Source organism: Dermacentor silvarum, chromosome 2 (genome assembly GCF_013339745.2).
Source record: "Dermacentor silvarum isolate Dsil-2018 chromosome 2, BIME_Dsil_1.4, whole genome shotgun sequence".
Lineage (NCBI taxonomy): Eukaryota > Metazoa > Arthropoda > Arachnida > Ixodida > Ixodidae > Dermacentor > Dermacentor silvarum.
Genome location: NC_051155.1, coordinates 92,614,326 through 92,636,009, shown reverse-complemented (window position 1 = coordinate 92,636,009; position 21,684 = coordinate 92,614,326). Strand labels below are relative to the sequence as shown.

At 51.5% G+C, this 21,684-nt stretch overlaps 1 protein-coding gene across 1 annotated transcript in view; it reads right to left on the bottom strand.

Moving 5' to 3' along the window:
* LOC119440225 (uncharacterized) overlaps nt 1–21,247 on the bottom strand; it is a 43,066-nt gene extending 21,819 nt beyond the window's left edge. The window contains exons 1-3 of the mRNA XM_049662820.1: nt 21,169–21,247; nt 1,923–1,996; nt 308–554 (exon numbers count right to left, since the gene is read on the bottom strand). Of these exons, the coding sequence (XP_049518777.1) occupies nt 308–554; nt 1,923–1,996; nt 21,169–21,226 (379 nt within the window). The 5' untranslated portion in view covers nt 21,227–21,247. The remainder of the gene's footprint in view (nt 1–307; nt 555–1,922; nt 1,997–21,168) is intronic.
* Nucleotides 21,248–21,684: the final 437 nt, after the last annotated feature.

The following is a 21,684-nucleotide window of genomic DNA, read 5'->3' as shown; positions in this document are numbered from 1 at the left end:
ACAGCCGTGCATATAAAAAAAAACAAAAAAACATCACTTTGGCCTGTCCTCTTTGGGCGTTCCCTTTCTTCGTTTTGTCTTAGGGCATACGCCCTCTTGCTAATTATTCGGTAATCGCTGCCATTCGTCTATCTTCTTCCCGAATTAACTAAAAATGTTTAGGGTATTCGGTTCATGTCCTTATTTGCGGCCCTCTTTTCTCCTTGGGGCAGATTCTGTCCTATAAATGTACAGGGTCGGTACATAAGGACACATTTTTTGCAGGTGATTGTTGAAGCAGAGAAACATGCTTGAAGCTGAATCTCACCTACTGCTTCGCCAGCAGGCGTAACCCGCGCTGCCGATAAGTCGACGAGCGAGACCTGGACGCCAAACGTGTCGACAAGAAGCGCGTGGCCGTCCAGCCAGAAAGGTACGACCTGGTCTTGCGCTTCTTTTACAAGCACGTGAGCAGGTGTTAGGGCCCGGTGCTCGAACTCGAGGGCCCCCTCGCCCACGGCGAGCGTCAGCGCCACCTGCTGGACCACTGAGCGGATCTGGAGGGCGCTTTCAAACTGCAGTAGCACAAGCGAGCGCATGAATAAAACATACCTTTAGTTTAGCCTACAAATACGCATATGAGGATGAGGGTGCCCGTGACCTCAAATCGACACACAAGAAAGTGCATGCAGCAGATCCATCGAGTTAGAAAATATATACGGTGTTTCATTTTGGCTGCACCAAAATTTAAAAAATTGCCTCTGGCAGATAGCACAATTATAATCCTTGATCTAAACTACTCAATGAGGTGGCTATTACTCCCACGAGAAATCAAAACGCCTAATTGAATAATTAACATAACTACGCTATAAAACTTTTTAAATAATTATTTTACGGAACATATTTCAATCTACGAATTATAGCCGCTGAATTCGCAAGGCGTATCCACTTGGAACAAATTCTCGGGACTGAACCAGTTTCGAGATGTTAATTTTCAATGTGCCTGACGAAATGCATGGGCGTTCCAGGTAACTTCGTGATGAAAACGCTGTTTTATGCATGGAAGCACAAAGGATTATAATTGTGCTATCTGCCACAGGAAATATTTTAAAATTTGGTGCAGCTAAATTGTAACAGCCTGTATTGTAAAGCTTTGTGAGTGCATAAACAGTCGAAACACGAGTTTGTGCTTAATGAATGTCCGCACAAAGTGACACGGAAAGCTTTATTCAAGCATTGTAGAGAGGCTAATGCAATGCCGCCGCCGCTGCAGCGCATGCGCGAAGAAAGCCAGCGTTGCTTGCGGCGTGCGTACTTTGCTGTGATTCGTTGGCCTTCCCGGAAAGGGAACAGCCAGGCCGCAGCGTTCACAGTCACCGAAACCCGGCGATGTTGACAAAAAATGTTTAAAAACCTAATACCTACTGAGATAAGTTATTTATTCATCCTTCTGCGCTACTAACGGGACGCTAACGTCTGGTGAGGAAAATTATTAAGGCTGCCTAGATATGCGCATAGGCACGTATAGTCAGCTTGGTGCCATTGCGACATCTTTGAGCAAGCTTCGTGGTATGTGAACATTGCAGACAGTGTACAGGCTTACACAGCCATGGCAAGCAATTATTCCCAATAAGTTAAGAATGCACGAAATAATTCTTTGAATTCTTTATATACAACAAATCGTGTGCCTTTTCTATCTGCCGCTTGGTTTTAATGCTTTTTTATTTGTTTCTTGTCGTAAATATTTCGATACAGCACTTATAGCAAATCTTTAGATTTCTCCACCAGTTGCGTTAAGACAAGCTTCCGATAAGAGGAAATGATTATCATGGTCCCTTTGAGTTTGTATTAATGGGAGTTTACTGCACTCTGAAGATATAGCCATAAAAGGCGCGCAGGTAATTCAGCCAGGAAAAGCATCGACGCACGGATGTTTGCCATACCTTAACTTTGTTCAGTGGTCGACCGGCGTATGACATATACAGGACCACGTAAGGCCTGAACAGGTCTCGTTCTTCTGCATAAAATCAAGCAAGTTCATTCTCCTAAGTGTGCGCATAATGCTCAAAAGTTTGTGCTCGAAACGTAAAGCAGCCGATTATAAATGTTCCCTGATGCACCCTGCCGGCGCGTTTCAAAATTTCGAGACGACGCTAAAGCAGACGCGAGCTCTATTTTATAAGAAAGCTGAAATACCCTGATTGAAGACATATGCAGGAGAGTCACTCTTCGTAAATGCAGTGGAGACACTCAGCACAGCGGTGACGTTGTCGGTAGCGACACGTCTGCTTTTTACAGATATAATCAATAGCTCGCTAAAGCAAATATTGATTCCTCATAACACGGCTCCTACGAATACGCTCCCATTTGTATTCGAGCAATACCTGGAGGTTTCCAACAAAACATTTTACGCAAGTCGAGCAACATCGGACGCAGGCAAGTTCCTAAATAATACTGAATAGTTTTTTCGGAATTATAGGTAGCTACAGAAAACGTATCAGAGAAAGGAAAAAGGTTCGGCAGAACCCATCTTACGATGAACGTCGTCGTTAGTGCGATCAGCTTTGGAGCAATTCATCCACGAACCGAATCGCAACCGCAGAAACACCTCACGTATGAGGCGCGTATGTAGCTGGGCTGATATATCGCGCCTTCCTGAAAACACGCTGCGTCATCTGGTGCCGTCGCAGCGAAACACCCGCGTGCAGCTCGTGTGAATATATATTGGGACAAGTTTTAAAATATATGACGGGGGGTCCGACTACACGCAGCACATAAAATTGTTCTTTCTCGCCACTGAAGAGCGGAAGATATCCAGCAGTTCATAAACAGTGACAAAGTTTGCGTCAAAGAGTATGGTTACCCGTCGTGGTTCCTTTGTGGCTTCGTCGTTACGCTGCTAAGCACAAGGAAGGTCGCGGGATCAAATCACGGCCGCGGCGGCAGCATTTCGATGGCGGCGAAACGCAAGAACCCCCGTTTACCCCTGCTTTGGGTGTACGTCAAAGAACCGCAGGTGGTCAAAATTAATCCGCAGTGTTAACCCACTAAGTAGTGCTGTATAATCAGATCGTGGTTCCGGCACGTGAAACAAAACCCCATAATCTAACTTTTTAAAGGGGATCATTCAAGAGCTGCACATTTGGATTTATACTTGGGTTGGTGTAACAGACGTTCATTCAAGCACATACCTTTGGCACACATCCAGTGACACATACCCAGGGACCAAAGTGTCTGTAAAGAGGTCCACCGAAGTGCGTCACATACGCAGCTTCAAATAACCAGCGACCCAAGTTGGGGTGAACGGGGTTCACTGAAGGGCGACAGATAAAGGACTGGCGACACCCAGTAACACAAGTTCGCATGAAATGTGTAAAGTGATGTCGTAGAAATGCGCGGCACACGCAGTGGGCAAATGCTAAGTTGCCCAAGTTGGCGTCAAAGCGATTCATTGAAAAGAGCCACATACAAAGTTGCACATACCGAGTGGCTGAAGTTGAGGCCCGTTTAATTCATGAGCGGCACAGACAAGATGGCACGTACTCTAAGTTGGCATCAAAGATGGTCATTTAAAAGTACCACGTACGTAGTGCCGCATATCCAGTACCCCAAGTGTGTCCGACGATTAATTTGGAACCCTGTTCTATCAACACATCAGCTCGATGCACTACCCATTAGCGCATGCACTACCCACTCCCAGTGACCCAAGTTGGCGGTAGAACAGTTAAAGACAGGGATATATATATATATATATATATATATATATATATATATATATATATATAGGCACAGTTCTAGCTGTTGGCATCCGCAGCTCGAGCTCGGGTCTCGCGCCGAAGCGATGGCAGTACCCACGGCGCCTACATGCATATTCCCTACTACAATTGCCCCCACTGCAAAGGTGAGCCATCCTGGCGACCTAAGGTGATGACACGACGAGGGGGTCGTGGTACGGCTTCAGGCGGCTGATGTGAGCCGTCTCGCTGCCACGACGGCGCTTGTCAGAAGATGGTGTCACCGGTTCGACCACATAGTTGCCAGGTGATGTATATTCGACGATCCGGTACAGACCCTGATATTTTGGAGCAAGCTTTGGGGTAAGGCCTGGAGATTGGAATGGCAGCCGAAGCCAGACGTGAGAATCCACGGCGAAGGACTGTGCTGGCTGATCGTGGTCGCGGCGATCTTTTTGGATGCCTTGGGTATCCGAAGTGAATGAGCGAGCCAGTTGACGGCATTCTTCAGCATGTCGAGCAACTTCGGAAAGCGGGGTGAATTCAGAGGCGTCCGGGTGATACCGAAGTACGGTGTCAAGGGTAAGTGATGGTTCACGTCCATAAAGAAGAACAAAATGGTGAGAAGCCTGTGGTAGCCTGAGTGGCGGTATTGTACGCGTAAGTCACAAAAGGGAGGACGTCGTCCCAATTGGAATGATCCGACGCAACATACATTGTGAGCATGTCACCAAGAGTGTGGTTGAACCGTTCCGTTAGACCATTAGTCTGTGGGTGATACGCCATAGTGGTGCGGTGAATAGTGCGGCACGCTGCCAGTAGCTCATTAATAACGTCCGACAAGAAGACGTGGCCTCGGTCACTGAGAAGCTCTCGCGGTGCGTCGTGCCGTGAGATGAAATGCCGTAAGAGGAACGCTGCGACATCGCGAGCAGCAGCCGAAGCAAGTGCAGCAGTTTCGGCGTATCTTGTTAGTTGTTCTACTGCGACAATTATCCAACGATTTCCGTTAGCAGTGCATGGAAGGGGCCCATAAAGGTCGATCCCGACTCGGTCAAAAGGACGTGCAGGACACGGTAAAGGTTGCAGTGGGCTTGTCGTATGAGGAGTTGTCCTGCGTCGCTGACAGACTGCACATGACCGAATGTATTTGCGCAAAAAAGAATACTTGCCTCGCGAGTAGTACCGCTGGTGGAGCCGCTTGTACGTTTTCAGGACGCCAGCATGTGCTTGTTGTGGGTCGGCGTGGAAATACGTGTATATGTCGGAACGCAAATGTCGAGGGATGACGAGCAGCCATTTGCGACCGTCTGGCTGATAGTTCCGGCGGTACAAGATGGCGTTCCGCAGCACAAAATGGGTGGCTTGGCGACGAAGGGCTCGAGCGCATGTATCCGTTGAAGTAGTAGTTAGAATGTCAATGAGAGACGGAATCCACGGATCCTTTTTCTGTTCAGAAGGCATGTCAGAAACAGTAAGCTGAGCAACCGGGCAGTCCCTGGATGCGGGTGGAGTGTCGTCGGATCGCATGGGTGACCGGGAGAGGGCATCCGCGTCAGAATGTTGACGCCCGGAGCGATAGATGACGCGAATGTCAAATTCCTGGAGTCGAAGAACCCAACGTCCAAGACGCGCCCACGGGTCTTTCAGTGACGCAAGCCAGCACAGCGCGTGGTGGTCTGTCACAACGTCAAAGGGATGGCCATACAAGTAAGGGCGAAATTTGCTTAAAGCCCAAACTATAGCCAAACACTGTTTTTCTGTGACAGAATAATTGGTTTCTGCCTTTATGAGGGCACGACTAGCGTAGGCAACCACATATTCCGGGAAGCCAGGCTTGCGTTGTGTAAGGACGGCTCCAAGACCAACGCCGCTGGCATCCGTGTGAACTTCGGTCGGAGCACTCGCGTCGTAGTGACGGAGAATGGGCGGTGAGGTAAGTAGACGACGCAGAGTGATGAAGGCTTGCTCACATGGCGGACTCCAATCACGAAGGTCACCAAGCCCAGTCAGTACCTTCTTCAGAGTTGCGACGATGCAGGCAACATTGCGCACAAAGCGACGAAAATAATAGCAGAGACCGACAAAACTTCTGAGCTCTTTCATTGTAATCGGCCGCAGAAGTTCTGCGAGAGCACGAAGCTTGTCAGGGTCGGGACGAACGCCGTCTTTGGAAACGACGTGACCAAGTATGGTCAACTGGCGGGCTGCTAAGCGGCACTTTTTCAAGTGAAGTTGAAGGCCGGCGGTGGCAAGGCAAGTCAGAACTTCGCCTACACGAGTGAGGTGAGTGGTGAAATCAGGGGAGAAAACTACTACGTCGTCTAAGTAACACAATCACGTCTTCCATTTGAGGTCTCGCAAAATATTGTCCATTATTCTTTCGAATGTCGCGGGTGCATTGCATAGGCCGAATGGCATCACCGTAAATTCATACAGGCCGTCAGGCGTAATGAAAGCTGTCTTCGAGCGGTCAGACTCATCCATCGGGACTTGCCAATAACCCGATCGCAATTCCAAAGAAGAAAAGAATTCGGCACCATGTAGACAATCCAGGGCGTCATCTATACGCGGTAGAGGGTAGACATCTTTTCGTGTAATCTTGTTAACGCGACGATAGTCCACACAGAAACGAATCGAGCCATCTTTTTTCTTAACTAGTACCACGGGAGACGACCAAGAACTACATGAAGGACTCAGAACACCACGTTCAAGCATGTCCGCAACTTGCTCAGTAATGACACGACACTCGGTGGATGACACGCGGTACGGTCGCTGGCGTAATGGTGCGTGTCGCCCCGTATCAGTGTGGTGAGAAACGGTACTTTTGCGGCCTAATGGCGCTTGGTTCAAGTCAAAAGAGGCGTGAAAGTCAGTTAAAAGGGTAAGTAGGCGCTCACGTTGTGTCGGGTCGAGGTCATCGGTAATAGAGCGACAAAAAAAAAAAAAAAACATCTGGTGAGATCCGGTCAGATGGCATATGGGGGCGTCAGTGCAATTATGTTAGTTGTAGCCTGGTCGTTGGCAGCAGGGAAAGACACAATAACGTCAGCGTCCACAGTCCTCCGCAGCTCGAGCTCGGGTCTCGCGCCGAAGCGATGGCAGTGCCCACGGCGCCTACATGCATATTCCCACTACAATATATATATATATATATATATATATATATATATATATATATTGTTACGGAGCAATCCATACATGGCTCAACGCGATGCTTGGCAGCGCGCCAAAGACGACGATGAAGACGCTAGCTCTTGGCCCGGATCGGCCGTCCCTTGCCCTAGCCTCCTCTATATATTTTGTAAATACATCCTTCGCCTCCATCTCGCTTCCGTCACACTTTGGTGGAGGTGCGGGGTACGTCTCGCCTCACAACGGAACTTCGCAGCGGCCGTCGTTTCGGACATCTGTCTGCAATGGCGGAAGACACAGCGCCTACATCAGCGCCCGCCACTTTAACGGTCGTGCTTGTGCAACCCCGGGATCCTGGCACGTTCTCCGGTTCCGGTGACGCGGACGTTGAAGACTGGCTGGCGCAGTACGAATGCGTGAGTAAAAACAACCGATGGAACCCTACCATGATGTTGGCAAATATAATCTTCTACCTGACAGGCACTGCGAAGGTATGGTTTGATAATCACGAAGCTGAAATTGGGAGCTGGGACACCTGCAAAGAAAAACTCCGAGAATTGTTTGGGAAGCCCCTTGGCCGGAAGATCGCCGCGACAAAGACGCTCGCGTCACGTGCGCAGACGGCTACTGAATCTTACGTCGCGTACATAGAAGACGTATTAGCGCTATGCCGGAAGGCCGACACCGAGATGCCGGAGGACGACAAGGTTAGGCATATCTTGAAAGGGATCGCCGACGACGCCTTCAACCTTTTAATGTGTAGAAATTGTTCTACAATCGACGCCATTATAAAGGAGTGCCGGCGCTTTGAGCAGGCTAAAAGCCGGCGCATGGGCCAGTCGTTTGCCCGGCTTCGCAACACGGCGGCAACGTCCTCTTGCGAAGACCGCACGGCTCCACAACCGTCGGTTCCACCAGATAAGCTGACACGTATTGTACGCCGCGAACTTGAGGCCATGACCCTTGCTCCAGTTCACGCCTGCGACTCGAGCTCGATTACGGCTCCATTCGTTCAAGCCATTGTACGGCAGGAGCTCGCCAACATGGGCGAGCTCGTGGCGTCCGCCCTCTTCTTATCAAGAGCAGCGATACGCTACTCGATATCGCGACCCTGCTGCGTGGCGAACCCCTGACGATCGACCGATATGTTTTACTTGTCACCGTATCGGCCACGTTGCCCGTTATTGCGCCACCAGCTGGTCCTCGGCGCCACGAACGCTGTCTACCCCTTACCGCCGTCCCGAGAGCACCCGCATTCCGCCTTCAACCCACACCTATTTCCCCAACGACGGTGTTTCCCACAAGATAAGTAGCCGCTCCCCGTCGCCGCGTGGTCACCAGTCACGCTCGCCTCCAGGCCGTCGCCCGTCGTCCCCCTTCAATCCTGCTCGTGCCTATCAGGAAAACTAAACAATACAGCGCCCGGAGGTGACGCTGCATTGACGACCGCCACCACAAATCCTCTTCTGACGCTGCCGACAAGACGAAGCTTGTTAGACGTTGATGTTGATGGCGTAACTATTTCTGCACTCATCGATACTGGCGCGCACATCTCTGTAATGAGTGCAGATTTTCGTCGACGCCTTCATAAAGTGCCCACGCCTGCCGCCTCCCGCATCCTCTGCATCGCTGATGGAGGGACTCCTGCCGTTCTTGGGATGTGCACCGCCGGCGTCTGCATTGCTGGTTGTAGTGCAGGGACATTAGTAGTGTTGTTCATGTGCATGGACTATTTGTGAGAACTCTCGAGGCTTGTGCAAGAAGAAAGAAGAAGCAGAAGAAGGCGAGCCAGGGGCAGCTTGCGCGCTTGGCAGCGGTCAAAAAACGAAACAAGAGGAAAAAGGAAGAAGAAGCGACGAGGGTGCCGAACGGGCAGAGGGGGCTCGTGACTTGGAAGACGCAGGACCAGTGCGCTGTTCCGGGAGCTCCTGCCACGGTACCTGAGGCGGCCCTGAGGTCAACGCGCCTGCCTGTCGGTTGTGGAGATGGGTTTGCACAAGGCTTACCCTACGAGCGACGGTCAGGAAAGGGCACGACGCTCCTCCACTCCGCAACGCATAAAGGCGCTACGGCAGGGTTCGTCGACTCTCCGACACGGCGCAGAGAAGGCTCCGGAGTCAGATCGCCAACAAACACGGGTTTATTCACCCAAGGTACAGCTCAGTGCTACAGTCACGGCGCTTACGGGCCAAGGCTCGCCGCAAGACCGATCAAGTACGCGCGCCCGCTGCGCTAGGGCTAACCGAGTAGCGGTCCGCCAAGCGCGATAACGAGGAGTCGCGAGAACAAATGTCTCATGTAACCACCTCGTTGCGAGCCTGTGAGCCTCTGCCGCGGCGAGGAAGCGCTCAGCGGACGAGAGCTCGGGTGGAGAGGGTGCCCGGGGGCCGCCGCGCGGGAAGCCAATCAGGGCGCGTCCCGGTGACGTGTCTCGCGGGGCAAGTCCAATCCCGGGGGGGAGAAGCACGGTTTGCGCGGGAAAGTAAGTCCGGTGCGCTCGCCATGTCCGCCATGTTGCCGTTACAGCGGCGGTTCCCGGGGATCGAGCTAAGCGCCACGCGCGAGCTGGGGGACGAGGCGCGGGAAGGCACCTCGATCCCCACACGGTGCAGACGTGGAGTGGCACCTGGTGTGACGCCGTTTGGAGCAGGCCTGGCTGCTGCCTGCTCGTTGCCGCCTGTTGGAGCAGCTTCAGGCTGTGTCCGGGGCGAGGCCTAACCGAGGCCTTTGCTCGAGGCCTAACCGAGGCCTTTGCTTTGAGGCCGCCTCGTGCTCGAGGTGGCCCGTGGAGTTGTGGCGGTGGAAGCCACCCGCCTGACACCCATTCGAGTGCTCTGGCCACGGTAATACAGCCGTGGGCCGTCGCCTGCCTCATCTGATGACCAGTGCTGTCATCCTGCCTTGGCTCGCCTCCCACGAGGGTCATCGTGCGTTGGTTCATCTCCAACAGAAATCGTCGCGACTGCTCGAGACGACCTACCGCCGATCGACGAGACCATCAGGACTGAAGCTGTGAGACGGACTTGTTTTCTTTTCCTTGAACGCTGCGCGTAGGACTTAGTGTAGACGTGTGCGTTTTATGAACCTTTGCTCTGTAGTCAATGTTTAGTGCTTGTCTTGTCTCAGTCCTATCATGTTAGATAAACGTTCGTTTATATCCGTTCGTGCGCCTCTGACGTTCATTACCGCCTGACTGCACCCAGACATACGTGCCTAACTATTCCATCACACTGGTCATCCCACTTCCGTCGAATTTGCCGTCATCGAGAAGTGCCCCCATGACCTTATTCTCGGCTTAGATTTTTTGTCGACTCATTCTGCCCACATTCATTGTGCGACCGGTGCTCTTCAGCTTGAGCTGCCCCATCCTCCCGACAGTCCAGCTGACATAACGCCACGCTTATGCTCTCGCCACCACGTTCGTTTGCCGCCTCAAGCTGCTACATACGTTACTTTGACGTCTTCACATGACATTCCCGATGGTGACTACGTCTTGTCTCCGATTATCGACGTCCTGTTAGCCCACGATGTCGCCCTGGCTCACACCATTGTTTCCATCGCTGACAATACGGTGGTCGTGCCACTTCTCAACGTCAGCCTGTTGACTCAGGTTATCCCGCAAGGCATGTCGCTGGCCACCATTTCCGTGCTTGACCCCTGCAAGATTGCCACTTTGGATGCCGATGTTTCGCCACCTTCTTGCTCGGCTAACTTCGCGCCTTCGTCTCTCGATGACATTAACAAGATGATTGCTCCCGATCTGACCCAGGCGCAAGCCCAAGATCTCTATCGGGTCCTGGCGTCCTATCGTGACATCTTTGATTTTGACGGCCCTCCTCTAGGCCAAACATCTGTCATGGCTCATCGAATCAACACTGGTGACGCCACTCCTATACGCCGACATCCATATCGCGTATCGCATCACGAACATCAAGTCATCCAGAACGAGGTCGACAAAATGATTACAAATAACGTCATAGAACCTTCATCTAGCCCGTGGGCCTCCCCTGTCGTCCTCGTGAAAAAGAAGGACGGCAGCTGGCGTTTCTGCGTTGATTATCGGAATTTGAACAAAGTCACTCATAAAGACGTCTACCCTTTGCCTCGTATCGATGACGCCCTCGACTGCCTTCATGGAGCCCAATATTTTTCTTCCATCGACATTCGGTCTGGCTATTGGCAGATTTCAGTCGACCCTATGGACCGCGAAAAAAACTGCCTTTATTACGCCCGATGGCCTATACCAATTCAAGGTCATGCCGCTCGGACTGTGTAATGCCCCAGCAACTTTAGAACGTATGTTGGACTCGCTGCTGCGGGGATATAAGTGGTCCATCTGTCTATGCTATTTAGACGATGTGGATGTCTACTCGCCTACGTTTGAGAGCCACCTCACCCGTTTATCGGCCGTTCTTGCCGTCTTCCGAAGAGTCACCCTTCAGCTGAACTCCGCCAAGTGCCGTTTCGGGCGGCGCGAGATAACTATGCTCGGTCACCTTGTCAGTGCTGCCGGTGTTCAACTAGACCCCGACAAGGTGCGAGCAGTGCAACAATTTCCCGTGCCGCGTTCAGCCAAAGACGTCCGCAGTTTTGTAGGATTATGTTCCTACTTTCGTCGCTTTGTCCGGAACTTCGCGGACTCGCACCCGCGCTCTTACGGAACACTTGAAGAAGGACGTTCCTTTCGTGTGGGGACCCGAACAAGCAGTTTCGTTTTCTGCCCTCGTCCGCCTACTCACTACACCACCAATACTGGCCCATTTCGACCCCTCGTCGCCTACAGAACTTCGCACTGATGCCAGTGGTCATGGAATTGGGGCTGTGCTTGGCCAAACACAGCACGGCAAGGAACGCGTCATCGCCTACGCCAGTCGCCTTCTGTCCTCGTCTGAACGAAACTTTTCCATCACTGAACGAGAGTGCCTGGCTTTAGTGTGGGCTGTCACCAAATTCAGACTTTACTTGTTTGGCCGAACTTTTTCTCTAATTGCAGACCATCATGCTCTATGCTGGCTTTCGTCGCTGAAGGATCCGTCTGGACGTCTCGGCCGCTGGGCATTACGGCTTCAAGAATAATCGTTTGATGTGCACTACAAATCTTGACGATTGTACCAGGACGCTGATTCCTTGTCCCGTCACCCTGTCGATGCTCCCGACCTTGTTGAACCTGACTCCGACGCCTGCGCACGGTCCATCCTTGCTTTGGATGATATCCCCACCGAACAGCGACGAGACGCGTCCTTAGGGCTTATCATCGACCGTCTTACCTCTCCATCACCGGACCGTTCTCTTCGCCTGTTTGAGCTACACGACAACGTTCTGTATCGTCGTAATCTCAGCTCAGATGGCCCAGAGCTTCTGCTTGTCCTACCTCGCCATCTTCGCTCTAGTGTTCATCAGCTTCATGACGTACCAACTGCCGGCACCTAGGTGTCTCGCGCACTTACGCCCGCGTCCGACGCCGGTTTTTCTGGCCTGGCATGTGCCGTTCTGTGCTCCGCTACGTCGCTGCCAACGCCGCAAGCGCCCTTCAGCGCTGCCTGCAGGCCAGCTACAACCTATTGACATCCCTGCAGAGCCATTCTTCCGCGTCGGCCTTGACCTTCTAGGCCCTTTCCCTACGTCCATCTCGGGAAACAAATGGGTTGCGGTCGCGACCGACTACGCCACGCGCTTTGCAATCACCAGGGCTTTACCGACAAGCTGTTCTACAGACGTCGCTGACTTTCTCCTACACGACGTAATTCTACATCATGGCGCCCCTCGGCAGCTCCTCACCGATCGCGGGAGGTACTTCCTATCAAGAGTGGTAGATGACATCCTTCGTGCTTGCTCCACTGAACATAAGCTCACCACCGCTTATCATCCGCAGACGAATGGATTGACCGAGCGCCTGAACCGAACGCTAACTGAGAAGCTGGCCATGTATATTTCACCAGATCACCGTGATTGGGACTGCACGCTACCCTTTGTTACCTTTGCGTACAATTCCTCGCGGCATGACACCGCCGGATATTCACCGTTTTATCTGCTGTTTGGCCGGCATCCTGCGTTGCCCTTCGAGACTCTCCTTCCTTCGGCTCCTCACTCGCCTACTGAATACGCCAGTGACGTCGCAGCTAGAGCCCGTGCAGCTCGTCAACTTGCCCACGATCGACTTTCTGCTTCGCAAGCAGCCCAGAAGTCCCGTTACAATAGCCGACACAGAAGCGTGCACTTCACGCCTGGCTCTCTGGTGCTCCTATGGTCGCCATGCCGCCGCATTGGCCTATCAGAGAAGCTCCTCTCACGTTACACCGGGCCCTACAAGGTCCTTCGTGAACTCGGTGACGTAAATTACGAAATTGTACTCCTGGATCCTGATTCTTCGACCTCATCGCTGCCAACTGAAGTCGTTCATGTTTCCCGGTTGAAGCCATACTGCTCTTCCAGCTCCTCGCCTTCATAGCAAGCGCCAGGACGGCGCTTCAGCCGCCGGAGAGTGATGTTACGAAGCAATCCATACATAGATCAACGCGATGCTTGGCAGCGCGCCAAAGACGACGATGAAGACGCTAGCTCTTGGCCCGGATCGGACGTCCCTTGCCCTAGCCTCCTCTGTATATATTTTGTATATACATCCTTCACCTCCATCTCGCTTCCGTCACAATATATATATATATATATATATATATATATATATATATATATATTGCCGCGGGATGTTCTTGCAAGTCCACAGGGCGTCTGACTGAAGTACAAGAGGACGGCGCAGTCTCAGCTGGACCCCGATCGAGCGCGCACTCCTAGTTTGTCGACTTCCTCTTTCACACTTCACCGCGCCAGCACCGATCATCTCCAGTGCAATCAGCCCCCGCACAGAAAGAAGCCATCCTGGCGACCTAGGGAATCCATCAGGAGTTATAAAAGCCGTTTTTGGACGGTCGGCCTCAGCCATCGGCACTTGCCAGTAGCCGGAGCGCAGATCCAGTGAAGAGAAGATCCCAGCTCCCTGTAGGCAATCCAGGGCGTCGTCAATGCGTGGTAGGGGTAAACATCCTTGCGGGTAATCTTGTTGAGTCGGCGGTAATCGACGCAAAACCTGACTGAGCCATCCTTTTTCCGCACCAGCAATACCGGAGACGCCCAAGGACTGTGGGAGGGCTGGATCACACCTCGTTTCAGCATGTCGTCAACGTGTTCGTCAATGACACGGCGTTCGGCTACGGAAACACGGTATGGGCGTTGGCGCAGCGGAGCATGGTGAGCGCTGTCAATACGGTGAACAACCGCTGTCGTGTGCCCCAAGGAAGGTTGGCCGAGGTCGAAAGAAGCATGAAAACGTTCAAGTTCAACAACTTCACTGCGTTGAGCGGGCGTAAGCGCGTCGTCGATGGTATGCAAGAAAACATCGGGGAAACGCGAGGCTGGTGCGGTAGCAGAAATGATGGCACCGATAGGCAGTGGCGACCTATCGGAAGGTAGGTCAAATGGACTAATGAAGTCAAGTGTCTAGACGCCCCACACATTCACCGTGTAAGAGAGTTGAAGGACATGGAAATGGATTGCACGCATAAATGGCAGCGGAACCATCGGCGAGTGTGACGACTGCAAACGGGAGTAGAAGGTTACGTCGACGCGCACAATCTTCAGATGGTGTAAAAAGAGCTGTCGTGGCGGGGGCAAAGTCACAAGAGACGGGCACCAAGGCGGCAGAAAAAGAAGCGATAATGACGTCAGCGGTGAGGATCACTTTAGGAGAACGGTTTGGGAGGTCGACGGTAGTGTCACGGAACGGAGACAAAGCCAGTTGCGCGCGAGCGCAGTCGACAACAGCATGATGTGTGGAAAGGAAGTCCCAACCCAGAATAACATCATGCGAAGCACGGCATAGAACGACGAATTCTACAAAATATAGTTCATCCTGAATCATAGCACGAGCGGTACATGCGGCCGAAGGCTTGACTTGCTGCGAGCTTGCCATGCGTAGGGAAATATCTGGTACAGGAATCGTTACTTTCTTGAGTTTGCGGCAGAGGTCATCACTTATGACAGAAACGGCAGCCTCCGCATTGACAAGAGCGGTTGTCGCGACGCTTTCCACAAATACTGCGATTTCGTTAGGAGGAGAAAGATGAGGCCTTGAAAATTTCGACGATGGCGCAGTTCTTGCTTTGGGAACTGCGGCTGTCAGTTTTCCTCCTGACCAGAGCTGGAACGGCGAAGCATGGGTGAAAAGGTACGGCGGCGAGGGGAAGGAGACCGACGAGAGTTGAAGGCGGCGCGACGAGAATACGAGTCCGAGGGATCAGGGACAGAACGATGCGAAGGCTCTTGGGGAAGGTAGCCGAGGTTCGGCGCGTCACGACGAAAATAAAGTCCACGGCGGCGACAGAAACGCACAACATGTCCCGGAATAACGCATGCGAAACACATAGGGCGGTTGTCCGGAGTACGCCAAGGGTTAAGAGAAGGTCCGGAAGGTGATAAGGGCACGTGAACCGGGCGTACCGGAAATGGCGACGAGTAGAAACTAGCGGCGGGTCTGGAGGTAGTAGGCATCGGTCGCGGAGGAGGTCGGTTGAGAGCGGCAGCGTAAGTCAGAGGCGCAGTCACAGGCGGCGGTGGAGAGGGAGGTGTGAGCGCCTCAGAAACTTGTGCTTGGATGACACGACGGAGCGATGGTTCTATCGTGGAAGCAGGCTCAGCAACACACGCTACAAGAGATAGCTGGCGAGCCACTTCTTCCCGAATGTATTGTTGAATCTGCGGCAGCAAGCCGGAGTGATCAGCGCAAAGCGTTATCTAGGCTCCAAGGCTGAAAGTCCGCGGAGTGCACACTGGTTCGACGGGTGGAAAGGCGCTGCTTGCGCAGCTCGTCGAATCTTTGACAGAGGTCAATTACTTGTGCAACTCTCGTAAGAATCTTGGCCACGAGCATATGGAAGGCATCGTCGTCTATGCCTTTCATAATATCCCTTATCTTATCGGCTTCGGTCATGGACGCATTCACGCGCTTACAGAGGTCGATGACGTCCTCAATGTAGCTCTTGAAGGTTTCACCGCTTTGTTGAGCGCGACCACGCAAACGGTGTTGAGCACGGAGTCTGCGCACAGCGAGACGGCCGAGTGAGGGTCTCGGTGAAAGCTCACCAGGTTGTAAATTCGGCTTCGTGGTTTCGAAACCACAGATTTGCCACATCAGTCAGATAAAAGATGGCGTTGGTCAGCGTGTCGCGATCAGCCCACTTGTTATGCGCGCTAACGCGGTCATACTCTGCAAGCCAGTCCTCCACATCGTGATCGTCGGTGCCGCTGAAGATGGCAGGGTCGCGCTGACGTACCGCACCAGAACAGACAACATCTGGGGGGGGGGGGGGGGGGGGAGCGGATTGCCAAGGGCCGGCGTCGTCGCTCATTGTGGCCGCAGATGGCAACGTACGGCTGCGGAACTCCAGGTCGGGAAAGACGTTAACCCAGCACCTCCACCAAATGTCACGGGATGTTCTTGCAAGTCCACAGGGCGTCTGACTGAAGTACAAGAAAACGGAGCAGTCTCAGCTGGACACCGATCGAGCGCGCACTGCTAGTTCGCCGACTTGCTCTTTCACACTTCACCGTGCCGGCACCGATAATCTCCGGTCCAATATATATATATATATATATATATATATATATATATATATATAATATATAGCTCCCCGAATAGCACACTGTGAATCTAGCAGCTGCGGTTGAACGCGATTAGTGGAAGCGCCGTCGGCGCCGCTCGACGCCCTTAGCAACCGCTGTGAGAGTACACCGCGCCGCCTAACGCCCAACCTAACCTAACCTAACACCTGGACACGTAATCCATCGCGGGGCGCGCGTCGCAGGCACCAAGCACCAAATGGCGGTGCGTTGCTATGGTGTGACATCAAAGCGTCGCCGGCGGCGTTTCGGCAAATCGCGTCCAACCACGGTTGCTAGGTGCTGTGCCTTCTCGATTTTTAATATACGCTCTCCGGAATTTGCGTTCTGCAGCCTAAGAATGCTAGTCACATTAAAAGGAATAATTCCGTGACTATCTGCTTAGGAGCCGCTATCACCGTTTCTTGAAACGCAATGGGCAGGAACGAATAACACTTTGAGTCTGTACCATAGGCCGGTGCCGCAAAAAGAAATTACTTGACGCACTTTCGATGTCTAATCGTATGTGATCATTTTCCCGCTTACCTGGTTCACTGGGTAGTCTGTGGTCGAATGGGTCGCATCGGGCTCCTTTGCTGATGGAGCAGGGTTCGAAACCAACCATCAGACCAACATGGGTCCCTGAGTATGTGCCAATGTGTACATACGTGTCGTTTTTCGAGGAACCTCTTTCACGCCTTGTGGAAAGCACAATTAGCCACACGGCCAACTAGCCCTGGACGTTGTCGGGAACCGAGGGGTCGCAGCGGAGCGCCAGAACAAGAGGACCAGCTCAGCAGGCTTTCAGAACGGACTAGCGCGTGCCGTGCTTGCGCCGCTGGCACGCGCCGCCCAACTTTATTTTTCACCCGCCGTGGTTGCTCAGTGGCTATGGTGTTGGGCTGCTGAGCACGAGGTCGCGGGATCGAATCCCGGCCACGGCGGCCGCATTTCGATGGGGGCGAAATGCGAAAACACCCGTGTACTTAGATTTAGGTGCACGTTAAAGAACCCCAGGTGGTCCAAATTTCCGGAGTCCCCCACTACGGCGTGCCTCATAATCAGAACTGGTTTTGGCACGTAAAACCCTATAATTTAATTTTTAACTTTATTTTTCTCGTCAGTCGCAGCCGGCCCCAAGGCGCCGACCGAGAGCGCTGACCTTAGCGTTCCCGCTTAGCAGCGTCGGTGGGCGCTACAACGTCTTTCACGCCGACATGGGGCGGTAGTGGGGCGATAGCGGTATTCGAAGAAGCTCGTTGACGCTGACTTGGATCACTTGGTATGGGTCACTCGGCACGTGCTGGTCTTCATCGTTGACGCCAACTTGGGTAACTAGGTACACTCTAAGAAATGTGCCGGGGAAAAAGGGGAGTACCTAGACAGTTACATCTCAGTTAGCGCTTTTCGCCTAAGGGACCCCCAACTGTCGTTGGAAATAAAGATTTGATTGATTGATTGATTGATTGATCTAAAAATGGCGCTTTCTATAAAGGGCTAGCTGCAAGAGTGTGTCGCGTACGCATTTAGGAGAGTTATTCGTTAGTCCCTGGTCGGAAAGAGAGCAACGGGTGAATGACCGGCAGCAGGTGCTTTCCTTGCACTCTGCTGCTTTCCCCCGTGTCGTCGAGTGATGCAGCGGAAAGGGAAAGGCCGGTATAAATAATAATTAACTGTGAGTTCGTGCACTGTCAATTGAAACTACATGCAGGCCAGCACTTTGCCTGTTCGTGCGAAAATTGCGTGAAGTTTAACACTATAAGTGAGCGATACACATTAAACGCGCAAGTCATGGATGGGCGGGCATATGCTATCGGTCAATGGTACCTGAATTGCTTTCGTTCCTAGGCGATTAGTTAAGCGATGTGTAGCTCAAACGGGGCACGCTAAGTCCGCGTCATAAGGGTTCCTAAAGGACAGCAACCCAACGCATTAGCAGGCTGCGCTACAAATGCACTGGGTATGTGCAAATTTTCAAAAGCATTATTTTGTGTCGCTATATTGATTGAATGCCAAACGCATTACCGCCAACAGTCATCGTGAGATGGGTTCTGCCTAACTTTTAAAAATCTGCTTAGGGCTATTGGCCTCGAGGACAACCCTTTGGCTCCATCTGCTGAAATTTCTCCATCACGTAGGAAGCGACATCACGCGATACTGGCTGCTAAGAGTTCGGCAGCTCCGGCGGTTCAGCCACGGTTAATTCCGAGTGCTTGCACGTTTTAAGTGTTGTATTTGTGGCGTCTTGGCTGCAAAGCAATATAGCGCGTACATCCCAGTCTGGTGTGTAGTGAAGCGAAGGCTTTTAGGCGAGCGAGCAACCTGATGCTTTAACATTCGCTATTCAGTTCACATGATCTTTCATAAAATTAGTTATGAGCACTTCTGCCGCAATAATAGTACTATTCACAGCATTCGTCCGGGGAGTGCGGCTTGCCATTGCAATTTCGCCAGAATGATCGCGAGGCGATGATTTATCATAGCTCTCGGTTTGGCGTTTTGTTAGACGTTCATGATGGAAAAAGCGCCGCTAAAACGGATACTTAGCAAGAACACCAGACAAAGCACTTCTTTTTTTTTACTTTTTTTAGAGAGGAAGGCGCTATTACCACACGGGAAAGGGCCCTTTGTACTAGAAATAACATTTGTAATCGCTTTCAGTTAGCGTTTTGGTTAACGTTCATGATAGGAAAAGCGCTACTAAAGCGGAGACTTAGGAAGAACAACGCTTCCTCCTGTGTTCTTGCTAAGTCTTCGTTTTAGTAGCACTTTTAAGGGCGAAGCATCTTAAGGCCGAGCGTTGTCCCTCGTAGTTGTTGTGTAGCTCTGGTTTGCATGTATACTCTGTATAATAGAGCATGTACATGTGTACATGTGTACTGCACACATGTACAGTATATGTGTGTGTGTGTGTATATGTATATGTACAGTATATGTACGCCAAGCTCCGGCTTCCGGTTCCGGAAGCCGGCTTCCGGCTTCCGGCGTTTTGCCTGAATGATCCCCCGGTGCTTCGCCCACTCATCATCATTCACTTCGTGGACATGCGGTAATTTTCCCATCTCGATTATTTATCATCGGTCTGTTTTATCACCAGGAAATTCAACGGCTTATGTTTTTATCTCCTCAATCTGCGCCTCCGCCGTGTACGTGCACGCAAGTTACATGTATCTCTGCGCAGGGTATTTTGACTGATGTCATATCAAGCGAGCGCTTTACAGGCCGTATGTGCAGCTTGCTCGACTCTTAACGATAATCATTGTTACGTTTTCGGTGACTTCATCAGCCAAGCATTTCGCTGCCGCTTCCTTTTGGGGTATGCGGGAAAACTCATGCCGGGCTTGGCCGAATACATCCAGCACTGCGACACCGAGCATCAAACCGTGCTGTAAGAGTGAGCAAGTAAATTGCGGCCTTTGTAGTGAAACACCTTATATAAAACCCTGCAATCGAGCCTTCAATCGCCCAGCCAGAGAGCTGCGTTAACTGTGGCAATGGCAGCAAAGGTGGAGAAAGTGCGAACGTGAGTCACGTGATGTCATTTTTTACGTCACGGCGGTGGCAGCGTCGGTCTCTCCAGTGGTGGCCCTCGAGGCCAGTTACAAGCCACTGCGCGTGTCGTTCTTTCCGCACAAAGGAGACAGGGCGCTGGTGTGAATTCACTAGCCAACGTCACTGCCTTCTCGTTTTTTTCTCGGATGAAGCGCAGTATGTTGCAACTGCTATTCGTCTAAACAGGGAACCTTTAAGGGCACTTTGATCGCGTCATGCAGCCAGTTTCCGTATATTGGCTTGTGTATATCGCCGGCTTCATCTGGCGCTAAATGTTAGTGCGTGATAAGGAGGAAGTGCAAATTTATGTAGATCCAACGCACGTCTTCGTATGTATGTGAAATGAGGCTATCGTGAAGCGGGTCATCAAATGCTACTTATTCGCCCATATTATTCCTGCGTCTTTGGCGTAAAGGAAACTGGAGCACGCTCATGTTTCACGGGCACCCGTGGGGCACAGTGTGACACACAAGGCGCTCATCTAAATAGGCTCGTTGGTGTTGTCACAATAAAAGTACTCTGGCAATTGTGGCCTAATGGTTACGGCATCGGGTTACCCGGCTGGCGTACCGAGGTTCAATCACATCATCGGGCGCGCATTGTTTAAGTATGAGCTATTCAGTGAGGCAGCAGCACCCAGGAGCACCTAGAAGGCGAGGGTCAGGAAAGTCTGGAAGAGTTCTCAAAGAAAGCTTCGCTTTAAAAGGCCTAAACAAGATATTTCTTAGCACGTTCTACAACTCTCTCGTTGGAGGCTTTTCTACAACAAGCTCATAGGATGTCTCCCTACACCGAACCGGGGTATATTTAAAATCTTCAGTGTATTAACCAAATATCTTGCAGATTCTTTTATGTTGCATTGAACGCTTTACTGCATTCGCTTGACAAGAACAAAGTTTATTCAGTCAACTAATTCTTACAAGCAGGTTCCCACCCATTGCCATAATATGATTGACCGAAGCTCTAGGTACTAACAGCTTCAGTGAGACTCCTTGCCTTCTTCGATGCGTATTTTTTCTCCTACCATTTATGTATGAAGAATAAGCCCTACTTTCAGAAAGCTCAAGACGGCACTACATATTATTCAGTTGTTGAAAACACGAGTGATGTGTACGCTTACCGTCACTGAAGAGGGAGAAATTTTTCCGGCTGTGGTAGTTGACGCACGCGTTTACCATCACCTCCGGATACTTGTCCCAAACTGCATACACTCTGCGGTCACAGAATGCATACAATATGACTAGCCGAACATGCGACGCAAGCACTGAGATTTACAATGGCAAATCAACGTGTCCGCAATTATGCAGTGGCTCTTTTTGTAACAATGTGAGATTCATGTTTAGACTTCTTTCCAAGGTTCTGCGGAGACACAGCAAACACTGTGAAAGGTTAGGTCGCTTATGAACACGCTGCTAGCAAATTGTGTTTAGTGGGCTTTCTGCACATCACGAACTATTTAAAACATGCACAAAGGAACAGAGAAAACATTCATGCAAATGTTGCAGGCATAAATGTCACTGGTGAAATGTGCTTGTGGTAAAAAACGAGGGGCGCCCGAGGCATCAATGGGTGGCCGAGACACGTGCCAACATTGAGAACCCCGTTGTGTGGAGCGCGGTTCCTGTAATGGTTTAGG